The sequence below is a fragment of the Rhinolophus sinicus genome, linkage group LG02, assembly GCF_036562045.2.
Source record: "Rhinolophus sinicus isolate RSC01 linkage group LG02, ASM3656204v1, whole genome shotgun sequence".
Lineage (NCBI taxonomy): Eukaryota > Metazoa > Chordata > Mammalia > Chiroptera > Rhinolophidae > Rhinolophus > Rhinolophus sinicus.
The window spans coordinates 44,876,368-44,889,822 of record NC_133752.1 but is presented as its reverse complement, the minus strand read 5'-3'; the positions used below and the strand labels follow the sequence as shown (position 1 = coordinate 44,889,822).

At 39.8% G+C, this 13,455-nt stretch overlaps 1 protein-coding gene across 8 annotated transcripts in view; it reads right to left on the bottom strand.

Moving 5' to 3' along the window:
* Positions 1–13,455, bottom strand: part of FAM13A (family with sequence similarity 13 member A) — a 284,430-nt gene that overhangs the window by 8,962 nt on the left and 262,013 nt on the right. For 7 of the 8 annotated variants that reach the window (XM_019741111.2, XM_019741109.2, XM_019741110.2 and 4 more), the window contains 4 exons: positions 12,445–12,665; positions 11,713–11,796; positions 5,687–5,782; positions 4,231–4,314 (listed from right to left, as the gene is read on the bottom strand). In XM_019741111.2, coding sequence (XP_019596670.2) covers positions 4,231–4,314; positions 5,687–5,782; positions 11,713–11,796; positions 12,445–12,665 — 485 coding nt within the window. The remainder of the gene's footprint in view (positions 1–4,230; positions 4,315–5,686; positions 5,783–11,712; positions 11,797–12,444; positions 12,666–13,455) is intronic. The other variant, XM_074323597.1, reaches the window with a different exon arrangement.

The following is a 13,455-nucleotide window of genomic DNA, read 5'->3' as shown; positions in this document are numbered from 1 at the left end:
TTTCCAGATTCTCTCTGGGGTGACTTCAAATCTTCAATATCTTTGCTTGGTCCATGGAAGTAAGGGCCTCATTATTAATTTTTAAAAATTTAAATTATTAAAAACATTTTTAAATTAACAAAGTAAACATGACTTTTAAATCAATAAGTTTCTCTTTTTTGTAAGCGGAAGTAACAATTCCCACTTATGAAGTCTTCATAAGAAGTAACTGAGGTAATATATTGTCAGTACCTGATAAGGTGCCCCTGGCACACAGGCGGCGCAGCTCAGCCTGCTGCTTCCTACCCCCACCCCTTCCCTGGATGAGGAAGATCAGGTAGAACCACCTGATCGTAAATTCCACGGAGGCAGGGACTTGGACCTGTCTGAATATTGTGGTCCCCAGAACTTGGCAAATACCTGCATATAGTAGGTGCTCAATAAATGTCTGTTAAACAGTCTAGTAATTCAGTTTTAAAAGAGAAATACAAACTACTATTAAGAGAGTTTTAAAGCCCCAGACACATAAAAAACGAAATCAGGTGTCTAGGCCTTTTCAGTTATATCCCATGGTCCTGAGAGAACTTAAAAATGTGAGAGTGTGTCTTATACACCGTGAGAACTCAATGTTTTTTAAGATGAAGCCAAACAAAACTAATCTCAGTAAGCTGTGACAATCATAGGAAAAAAGAAAAACAGCCAAAATAGATCTTGAAATTATAAGAATACCAGGTTGTTGTGAATATTGGATAGATTCTAGAAGGATTCAATACATAGATAATGTACGAACAATTAATAAAGAACAATGATCAACAGTGACTAGTACTGGCTCCTTAAAAACAAATCATGAAAACTACCCATTTTCCCTTGTTTGATAGGATTGGCCTAATAACTGATTTCAAGAAAGAATGAGGTGAGCTGACCTATCACAGGAAAGCTGGCTGTGAAAATCTGTGCAGTTATGATACGATGGAGACGTGAATCTGGAGAAAAGTCTATAGCAGGCTCTTTACCTGACTCTGCCTTACTCAGTATTTATCAGTCACTTAAAACATGTAGGTAACAGAAGGTGGGTTAGGGATATCTGGTATATTGCAATACAAAATCTAGATTTAATCTATTTCATAAGGCTGGAATAGAAGTATGAAAAGTAATTAATTGGAAAAATGCAAGGTCCTCTAAATACATTAGGAAAATAAAAAGCTGGATACACAGACAATAAACAATCCATGGAAAAGGAAACTGAGGACTGCATAAATCAACAATGAGAGAGGGTCACATGCAGTGGTTCTCAACTGAGGGTGATTCTGCCCTTCAGGGGGCCTTTGGAAATGTCTGGAGACATTTTTGGGGAGGAGGTGGTTGAAGTGCAGGACTGGTACATACTGAGTGGAGGCCAGTCCCCACAACCAAGAGTTATCCAGCCCAAAATGTCTGCAGTGAAGTGGAGAGAGTGCTATGGAAGGACTAAAAGGAACTCACAATCCATTGACAGTCATGTAGTCACAGAGTTAAAGAACTGAAGGGCCTTAGATCGAGTTCAGGACTAGTCTTTGATCTACCGCCTTACTGGTTAAACCATATCTAGAATAGTGTACAGTTCTGGGTATCGGTTTTCAAGAGGGATATAAACTGGTATGTGCATATAAGGCAGAGTCACTAGACTGCCGAATGGTCTGGAACCCGTTATCACATAAGAAGTAGTTAAGAACTTGGAGAAAAAATATTCACAGGGTATGGGTGGGAGTGGGCAGGGCAGGTGACCATAAATATATGAAGTGTTCTCATGGAAGAAGCACTCTGCTTCTTCCATGTTGTCCCAGAGGGAAAACTTAGCCTATTAAGTAGAAAGTGATATATTAATAACTATGAATATTATAGTTTTAAATTATGTTCATTAACTGTGATATTTTATCCTTATCAGACTTATTATACTTTCTAAAATTACATATTACATAATGTATTTTATAATTTTTAAAATGATAAGTATAAAATATGAGGTATTGGCTATTACTGATGTCTAGTCCTGTAATGAGTGACCTTACTCTCCCAGTTGCTGTAAACTTATCAAACTTGAAGATACAACCACTTCTTAGGGACAGTGTCTCTATTCTGTCAGAGAAGTCTTAGAGGAAATTTTTACGTTGGATAGAACTGACTAGATGACCTCTAGGATTTGGGGCTGGAAGATTTAGGGCCTCAGAACTTGAGCTGGCTCTATTTCACACACAGCTGGCTTCCTCCTATTTAAAACCAGAAATCGTTCTTTTTTTTTTTTTTAACACTTAGATACAATCTTCTTATCTGCCCACACACCAAGTTCTAAATTGTATTAGGATTGCCAAGAATTAGTACAAAACAAATACATGCTAATAATAAGCCTGGTCAATTGGAACAAAATGAACTAAAAGAAAGCATATTTACAAAAGCAATGTAATCATTGCAAAATTATCAGAAAGCCTGACCATCATGTGAGCCAGTAGAAGAGCCATGGCCAAAATATACTTGTGAAAAAAAATAAACTGAAAGGAGAAGATTTGGAAGAAAGTCCTCTTTCAAAAAGAGCATCATTAGAATGTCTTCCATTTGTTTAATAAGGCAATTATTAAGTGTCATATTTTGGATGTGTTAAAGATCACATTTTAATCTGGTAACAGTTCTATCACATGAGTCTAAGACAAATACGTGAATTTTCATACCTACAATTGTCCAAATTTCTTCATTTACAGTGATCTAATCCTTCGGTGAAATTACCATCTACACATAATGTGTCTTATTTCATCAAGTCTTATTGTACAAAAATAGCTCTAATTTTTAAGATATAATATAGTATATTCATCTAAATTTCACATTTAGAACATTTTCATAAAACAAATTCTATTTAAAATAATATGAATAGTGAGCACAATCATTGCCTAGTACCTTAAAGTTAGGTATATGAAGTATTTAAGACCTCTCAGAGGTAAGAAAAGGAATAGAGTAAATAAAGCAGAAGACTGTATAACTTCTGGTATCTTACCTCAGTTATAATGATGCCAATTAGGCAAGAAAATGGAATGGTTCTCAACTGGCGTCCCTCTGTAGGAATGAGGCCCCCATATTCTGAAATAATTATTCCTAACCACCCATGCTTGTAATTGTCACATAAATATGACAGGTGAAACTTTTTTTTTTTTGGGAGACTCTTAAAATTCATTTTTGCTTTTGGTTTTACTCCCCCTTCTGACTTAAAAAACTGCTAAAAAATAATCACTGATGTTTAAAAAATTATTGATGTTGATTTTTCAACTCTAGAGCTTGGTATAAGGCCGTCCAGTTTGCTCAGTTGTCTAGAAACACAAATATGAAAGAGGCTGAGCCTAGTCCAGGCCAATTAGGTCCCTGCAGAGATGCACAGATCTATGGGCACAGGTTATACTTCCCAATCTAGTAAAAGTAGTCACTGAGGACAAGGATTATTTGTATAAAATCCATAATTACTACTGGGGGGAAAAAAATCCGAGCACATGTTCTAGTGACTGCTGGTCACAGCACTACATTCACCAATCAAGAAGAGATTATAAAATTAGTACTGAGGACTAAATGTGCCGGAGAATTGTGAGGGAGGTAGGGTGGGTGAAACTACCAGCAAAATTGCCAAAGACAGCTAAGATATTTGTCCATATACGTATGTATATATACATATATATATACACACACACACACACACACACATATATATATATACACACACACACACACATATATATATATATATATACACACACATATATGTATCTCACATAATAAAAAAATAACAGATATATGGTCTTTGTTGATTTTGGTTTTTCTATAAACTCAGTAAATGAGGATTCTTTTTAAAAAGTTATCCAATGAACTAATTTAACAAAATTTTGAAATATATAAAAGTCCATTCTCCAACTAGGCAAAACAACAAAACAAAACAAAAAAAATCCTCAGAACTGAAAATATTGTGAAAACAAAACAATCATCCCTGAAAACAAAACAAACAATAGCAAACAAAACAGAATAAAACAAAACAAAAGGCAGAGAATGAAATGAAACTAAGTAAATCAGCTAGTCTATAACGGAAATAAAAAGGGATTGTTCAAAGTTGGTTATGTGCAGATTTTTAGGGCATGCTACAAGAAGCCATCACGGAAAGGTCCCATCACAACCCATCTCATTTACAGGACCAAGGGAGGGAACTGAGGCTGATTTAGCAAGTGATTAGCAGCTGGAGGTCTTCACCTTTATCTCCTTGAAGAAGGAAGCAGTTTCACCCTCGATAATTGGCTGCAGCAAAGGGCTTCTCCGCTTGCTGGAGGGGGAACCCTGCGACAGGTGTTAACAGGTAGGTTACATTGCGAACCCTTCCCCTTTCCCACCAGCTCTTCAAAAAGCTACCCCACAACCAAGCAGCTCCCATGAGAGCAAGAACAGCACACAGGCATGTTAACCTGAGGAGAACCACCTGCCTCCCCACCCGCTTTCCACCCTAATCACAGTAAATATAAGAACATTTGAACTGTAATAAACTTTAACTATAACAACATAAGCTCACCAAGTTGTACAAAGGTTATCTGACTTCTCTGTTGTCCATTCACCTAAATTTAGGGACACGAAGGGTTCCTAACTGAAAAATGAAAACTATTCCTTAGCTATAATCATTTTATTGGTTAGTTTACTAATTTATTCTGCAGGAAATTTCTAGACAAGTGGCTTTCTTCCAACACACCTGCCTGAGGTCTCTGGACCCTCCCTCAGTCATATGAACTACGTAGTAGTACAGTTAAAAGCTACATAAAGACCATACCTTAGGGTTAGAAACAAACGACGAGATTTAAAGCAGGAACAGAAGTGCAGCAGCTAAGATGAATATGCAGTTCAGCAACCACATAAGCGGGGATGTGGCTGCTTACTAAAAAGCCTAAGACCCCGGGTCCCTGGAGAGGAGAGCACCGAAACGAAAGGAAACCCAGTCCCCAGGAGATGGACGGGCATTCACACTGCACTCATGGCTGGGGGCGGGGGAAGCGGAGACTGGGCTGAAGGGGGAGAGCCAACAGGCCAGTGCCTGACAGGCTTTCCCAGAGCTGAGGGCAAGGCGCTGCTCCCTACTCCTGACAAAACCGGAGCTCAGAGGCCAAAAGCGGCTAAATCCAAGGCTGGTGGCACGGAGAGCACCTTCACAGTATGAGCCTCCCTCCTTTTCTTCAACTTTGCATTTCTCTACATCCTCCAAAAAGAGGAGGCTCACTCTCCTGAGCTCCTTAGAGGGATTTCCCCTGGATAGGATTCCTGAGGGCATCCTTTTGGAGCAGGAGACAAGACTATTAACAGAAGGCTCTTAGGACCAGAGAAGCCTGGAGACAGTACAGCCCCCCCCCACCCCCCCTTGGTGCTCTGTCTCTAAGGAAGGATGGGAGAGTTGGCCCCGCACATGTCAGATGGATGTATATGGCCAAAGTATGACTCCCAAAAGAAAGAAAAAATTCTATTAGCTTCAGATTTGCTCATTTTTGACAAATGTAGCCTCAGAAGTCTTTACTAAAGTCTTCATTCCTCAAGCTTATGGGCCAAAGATATCAATGGTAAGTTCAACTATTAAAGACTGTTCTGCAATGAGAAAGCAGGTGAGGGCCCTATTGAGACAGCCAGGGCCCATTCAACCAAGTAATCAACTACAGAGAGGTGGTGAACTCACAATGATGGGTATGGTGTTGGCTCGGGACAGGATCTGCTTCACCAGCCGGTACCTGTCATATAGGGGCTTCATAACCTGACGTTCATTCTTGGTTACCTGAAAAGCAAGAACAAGAGAGCTGAGAAGCCTGCCCCTGGTGATCAGGCTACCAGCTGTCCCAGCATGCTCTGGGCTTAGAGGAAGTACTGATGATTCAACTGAAGTCTCACCATTCTCACAAAATTTATTTAAACTGATAACATTATTTAGTCAGTGAATGTTTCAAACATCGACTTCAGCTGCAGAGCACTCTGGCAATCACTCTATTAGCAGTACTGCTTTTCCTAAATCAAAACTATGATCATTGTTATTAGTTCCCTGTTTAAAACTCCTCAAGGTTCAGAATTCCTGGACAATTTACTATTTTCACGGTTCAGGGAAGAAAGGATGTATTTCTATTATAATAATTACCATGCAGTTCTGTAATCAATTTTTTTTTACATGTCTTTCTCCCCCATGAAATTTTGTTTTTAAAGACAAGATTCTGGCTAACAGTGAGTATTCAAGGCACACCTGCTGACTGAATACGTGGATTCATTCCCCTATACCTGAAATCTAGCACAGCGCTTAAAATCGTTTAAAGGGCTGACTCTACAGGCAGCGGGGAGGAATCAAGCCCAACTCCCTGGTATAGTATTTGATATAGTATTTGATACCCTTCATCATCTGCTGTTTCTCCTCCCCCCATCACACCTCAGGCGGAGATAGATTAGGTTGTCTCACACCTGCTTGTCTCGTTCCCTCTGCCCCGGAAATGCCCTGGTTTGGCAATTTTCCTATGCAGCCTTCTTCCAACATCTCCCATTCTGGGAGACCTGCTCACTCTCTCCTTTGTGGTTTTCTTCGGTGGGGTGGGAGGTCATGGTATGGATGGGAAGGGGACATGAGAGGGGATCCCAGGGGCTTGGCAGCTTTATATTTCTTAATTTGGATGCTGGTTACCTGGATTTGTTTACTTCATGAAAATTCATCAAGGCATATATTTATAACCTGGGCTCTTTTCTGTATTTATGTTACCCTTCAACGAAAGTTAAACAACAGCCACAAATAGGTCTGAGGAACAGAAATAGAGTGACTAGTACAATTTCACATGTAAGACGACAAAGTTTAGGATTGGGACACATAATTCTTTCAATATAAGATGTATCCGGTAAATGTGTTGCAGATGAAGTTATTGTGAATACATGACATGTGGTGCAATATAATATTGTGCAAGATAAACAATAGATGGTTTAGTGACCAAAAGACATACTAAAAATAAAAACAATAATAAGAAGGCAGCATTTCCCCGTTGTGGACTAACATCCTATTATTAGTTGCTTGGCAGAAACATCTTTGGCTTATAAGAGGAAACTTCACTGGTAAAATCAGCCAGATATGGCAAACTTGACAGAAACCAATTTCCTATCTAATTCTTCGTTCAAAAACCAAATTTTCTAGTTAGAGTAGAAGAAGAAGATAACTGGCTTAATTATTTGGCTTATGACACTGATATTTAGATTTTCTAGGAATTGCTCATATTTTAAATTAATGACCCTCAGGAACTAATCACTTGTAAATCATCTGACAAAATCCAGTTTTTGACCATGGGGAGTTAGTTACAACTCATCACGACTCCACCAAAGTTAACACAGGCATTTAACAGAAGTATCTAAACATCAAGAATATCGGTATCAAAGATTTTTAAGTCTGATGTGTGGAAAGAATTAATACTACTTGAATTGCACCAGTATTTTTTTCATTATATGTATCTGAAGCCATAGGTTTGGTGATACTAAAAGTTAATACAGCTTTCACCCATCATAAATCCATGTCTCATACAACTGTCAGTGCTGGATTTGTGAACAGAGCCAAAAGCTAACCAATAATTAGACAAACAAAGCAGGGCCTTGGCTGAACTGTCAAAAAGGGCCGGCTGATGTTGAGTGGACCATGGGAAAATTTTGGGGGTCATCAGCTCTTAGGGATTCCGCTGCTAGCCAAGAACAGGCCTTTAAATGGAGCCAGGAAAGTTCTCTGAACCTTGGTTTCCTGATGGGTAAACTGCAGAATTTATATAAGAAAATCTTTATGATCCATAATTGCTTGGAAATGACTTTAGGCCAAGCACATCGTGTAGTATCTTTTCAACATACTTCCATTACTCTTGCCTCAAACCTTTAATTTTCATTTAAGTGGTAGTTGTGAATGGCTTTCCAATGTGTGGAAACAGGGTTAATACTAAGATGTATTTTTGCACACAAATCAAGACAATATAAAAATCCAGCTATGGAGATCTAATGGGTGATGACAGCACCTTCCACTCTCTCTTTGCTTTTGATTAAAATAAATCATCATCTACCGATCTCTTACCATCCGCTTTGGTTTGTAAGTCTCGGACACTACTTCAAGGAACAAAGGGAACACTAGCCAATAATTATCCATATTTAAGTAGTTGCAAGCCTTGGGCAGAAATCATAAAGGTCTGAGTTGATACCTGCATTTGCTTGCTTTATCTTCTGTGATAGTTTCTGTCTTAGACTCAAATAAAACTTCCTTAAAGAAATATCAGTTTGGGTGCTGTTACCTGGACAGTGCCACAAAGGTGAAAAATATAATGATTGATGTTTTTACTATGAAGACAAAGATAAAATTAGAACCATGGAATATTAGAGTTACAAGCACCCTGTTTTTTTTAATATGATAAAATTAAGCATATTTTATTTTAAATATGGTAAAATTAAGGAGAGGGTGATGATTTGCCCAAGGCAATAGATCTGGGATAAGAACCCAGGGTTACTGCCTCCCATTCTAGTTTCCTTTCCATTCACAAATCAGTAAAACAATAAGTGAAGTAGAATCTTAACAACGCGTCACAATGTTGCATTATCCTCTAATAGGGTTTGACCAAGTTGTCTTCTTAATATAAATAATTTTGCCTTCCGAGCTGAAAGTTCTGCCTATATTGAGTTCACAAAGATCTCTAGTTCTGAACATCAGCATGGAAAATCATGCCATAGACAGACAGGAAACTACACTGCCTCAAAATCTTAGAAAAACAAAAAGTGGTCTGAATTCGTGTATGGAAGGGTACCTCTGAGTCATAAACTGCAAGAAGGAGAAAACAAATGAGATGGATTCTTATAACTGTTGTCTTCTTGGCCCATTGCTTTGGAAAATGGCAACTCTCCCTTCTTCATGTGCAAAGATCAGATAATCCCAAAGAGCAGATAGCCAAAAGAGAGTATTTATGTACGGTTTTAGCATTTGCATTTAAATTTAACATGATATGATAGTGTCATGTTAGTTCCCAAGGTTTCAAAACACAAGATTAAAATACACCGATGAGGGAGACTCAAGGAGAACCCAGAAGCTCTGAGCCAGTTACCCCGTCCTGTCCCCTTTACACTGACAGCAAGCAGTGGTCTCTGAAGAGGGCAATCCTGGAAGCTGCCACTGTCTGCTGTGCTTCTCTCTGACAGTCTTCTGATGGGATTCTTAAATGTTGAAAAGGACGCACTTTAATAATAATTAATTAGGAGTATGTGCTAGTATGTAAATGAGTGTGACTTTTTTTTCATATGTGTCAGTCTGTCTGTCGAGTGCCTGGTTAAAGCAAACAGCCTTCTTAAAAAATGTATGCAAGTGGCAGATAATTATTTTGGCTTGCTATTTGGACAGTGTCCTCTAAAATCAGAATCTATAGACTCAGCAAAAACCCATGAGCTCTGAGCACCTGCTTTTCTTAAGAAACCTGGGGTTTGGAATGACAGTTTAACTCTGGAAGTACGTGTACTTTTCTTTTAAAAAGAGTTTGCCCAAATGCTATTTACAGTCCAGGGTCCATGGCAACAGCACAGATCTGAGAATGAAAAGTTCACTCTTTGATTTTTAGACTGGCCAGATATCAAACGGACTCTGCTTTTCCTGAGGAGGTTGGAGCATCATGTTCCAGCGAAAAGCGGAGTCTGACCCGGGACCAGGAATACATGATACACTCCCTGAGCATTTGTTCACTGCCCCGTTAGATGCTAGAATCCTACCCAAAAAGGTCTTCTTCCTTCATTGGAAAGGGCAATACGAAGGCAGGGCCAAGAACTAATATTTCATATTCCTAATTACAAGAATGCTAAAAATGTGCATTCCTTCCCCTGATTCTATCACTTCATAGGAAGTACGCCACAAAGAGCAGAACCTATAACTGTAACAGAAGTGAAAACTATCATTTACAGTACAATTCCCTCCTCCCCCACCAAAACCACTCTGCTCCACTTCCTCAGTGTGAGACAGCCTACAGGTAAATGTGTGTGTCTGTAATGCCATGTAGTCTCCATGACAACCTATAACAGACACCTATTATACAGACAAAGCCCTGAGGCTCTGAGAGGTTACCTAAGTCGCCCAAAGTTACAGAGCTAGTCTCAGCAGGGCTGGGTTTTGAATCTAGGTTGCCACAGTTCAGGCAGAATGAGAAAATCTGTGCCCAACTCAGAGCAACAAATACCACAGCCCACAACTCTTTGAACCTGCAGTAAGGTTCAGACTACAACGCAGCACAGAGATCTCAGGGCCTCAGGCAAGCAAGTCTTTAAAGGAGTCTATTCATGTCATAATGTGAATCCATACAATGAAAAGAAGGAAAGCACACAAGTCCCGCCTCCTTTACCTAAGACTGTTGGCCAGAGGCTCGGTGCCTACCATGGGGAAGGCGGTTCTGTTAGAAGAAATTCAGTTCCAACTCTAAAAGCTGTGAATACTCCAGTAGAGGAGGACAGCGTTTCACAATACATGTGAGCTCCAGTGCATTTACTATTTGGTTCAATGCCTTTAAAAAATCCAAAACACAACTTGGCTTGAGAAAAAAAAAAAAAAAAAAACCACAAAAAAAACAACTTGGCTTGAAACATGACCATTATCCCAAAACGCCAGTATTTTTCCACTGCAGGGACAGGCCAGCAAAATCAATCATCATCAGCCCAGCTTATTATTTTTTAAACTTAAACCTGATAAATTCAGAACCAAAAATACCAGGGAAGAAGCATTCTACGGATAATTTACTGGGCATATGATGTCAGGTGTTGTGCTTGCTGAGGGTCAGGTTCAGAAAACCCAGAATAACTGCTGCTCTCACAGACCTTAGAGTCTGGTGCATTATTCTGGAAGCTTCTTTATTGAAAAGAGCCTATTTCAGATGAAAACACGATCTCCATTGCATAACTATGGCTGAAACTGGAAAAGAGACCCCTGCTTTTTGGCAATATGAAAATCCTACCGTGAATACAAACGTCACGCTTCTTATACCTGCTCTTAAGAGTTTGTTTTATTGGATTCTTAACCACATTCAGAATAGGTTACTAAGAGTAACTAATAAGGATCTCTGATTACAAGTTCCTTAAGGGAGAGAGAAGCCTATCACGCTACTAAGGACAAATATTCAGTGAACGCTTGCTAACTAACAAATTGCCTCAAATGCTCCTTGTTATGAAAAGGCAAAGCCATATTTTGGATTCCTCTCACTTTTGGTTCTGGATGGCAGCTGGAACGTGTCTACGGACAAACCCTAGTGGCAGCTGCATTGCAGAGAGAGTGAATTTTAGGGCAGATCATTCTAATTCAGCACCTGCGTTTTATGGACAAGGGTGCCTAGAGTGGACATCCTTATGGACAGTGACAGCGCATGGGGGCAGTGACAGGGAAGTCTCCTCACTCTTGGGCTCTGTGCACTGGTTTCTACCGACCCCCTCCACCATGTTTCCTTGAAACAGGCCATTAGTCACTAATTTTAGTTGCAAACTAATTTTTCTGTGGAACTCAGTTCAATTCAGCATCTACCAGATAGTAAAATGCTTATCACAGGTTTAGCCTTCAGAAAGCTAGTTCTGGTGAAAATATACAGTAATCTCCTAAACATAGGGAACCTCATTTGTAAAATACTGAACACAGAAGATCCATTTCTAAAGCCAGATAATTTACCTCAATCAGAAAGAAAATTCAGTGCATTCACATACCGGCCGTCCATGAATGCTTTCATAATATAACAGAGCTTTCTGCAGAGCCACCTTCTCGTTAGCGATCTGATCTTTGGTCATATCCTGTGTAAACACAAGGATAGAGAAATGCAAGAGGGGGAAAACATTCGTGAACATTCCAACTTCTATTTTTAGATCAATGAAGTTCCTAAAGGTCAAAAAGAATACTCATGTAACAGCTCCTCCTAGCTCTATCCAAAGCTCACTTAGGAACCAACTCTTTCCGACCTCCTGCTAGAAATACGGATTGCACCGCAGAATCATCCGCTACTTGTTTCTCCCTTTGTAGCAGCAAAGGTGCGTTGATACCGAGGTAAGCAAGGCTGTGAGGCACATGGGACTTAGCTTAATGTCCCAAGCAATGACTACAGTTAAGGTTACACAGTCCTAAAGGTTTGTCTATAATCCTTCTACTTCAGAGAGTCACCAAACCATGTATTAACCAAAACAAGTTTGTTCTGCAATCTGCACAATAGAGTTTTCTGCTTTCAATTTGCGGTCAAAAGCCAAAGTACCTACAGTTAAAGCACTCTGAAGTGGTTTCATCTGCTTCCTTAGACATCTACAAGTGTGGGAGATGAGAGTGTGGGAGGTTTTAAAAAGCGTCACGCTATCATCACTCTTCCACGTGGCAAGCCCTACATTTCGACTTCTAACATGTTGAGTGGAATGGTTTAGGATTAGCTCGGGGTCTGCACAGAATCATCACACCTTAATGTCCTCAGGACGGCTAGTTTCCATCCGCTTCTCCTGGAGCTTCCTCTGGATGGATTCCAGCGTGGCTTCCACGCTAGGCTTTATTGCTTTATCTACTGGCTCTTGCTTCTTTTCATCTTCTTTCTCAAGTTGGGAACCGAAACTCTTGGGGAGTGTGTTGCTTCGCTGACGCATTCTGGGGACTAGGTCCTCTTCAGATATCTTTAGTTTTGACTCTAGTCAAAAAGATTTGGGGGAGGAGATATATGAGAATTGATATCGGCTGAACCCAAATTGTTTTTCTGTGGTGTTAATAATTGCTTAGCCCCATGTTTGTTTCAGGAGGTATCTAATTATAATACTTAGCTGAAATCCCTAGGTTAATGCATAAAACCCGAGAAAATGATAATGTCTTTCTAGATTATCTGGAAAGTTTCCCTAACCCTAATTCCTAAGAAAGCTTTGACTGTTGTATAATATCCATGCTTTAGCCACACCAACCTGTTTGCTGTTCTCAGAATGTGGTAGAAGGCTTCCTATACTCATTCCCTTAGTGTTTAAAGAGATTTACCAATCTAGCACCTAACTGCTGGCCAACTTTTCCTATGTGGTTTATGTACCTCATTTTGGAATTATTTTTACTTTGTATTCTACTTAGTTTGTTCATATGATTTTATCTCCTAAAAGCCAGCAAGGTGTTTGAGGGAGAGGGGCAAAATCCTTTTCGTATTCGTCTCTGTCTGTCTTCTCCTAACATCATCATAGGACGCAAAGCCTCGGATTAAAGAGGTACTTAATGACTGCTGAATCAAAACCATCAACTGTAGATTAGTGATTTAGGGAAACGAAGAAATGCTGCAGAATTCTCATCTTAGCTGATCTGGGGGCCCTGTGTTTGAGGCCATGGGGAGACATGGAGAAGGTGTCCCCTGAATTCTGAGCACTGGGAAGCAGGCTTCAAGGAACTTGTCCTCCCTGGACTATTTCAGCAGTGGCACGCGGCAGGAGGTGAGATCATGGATTCTG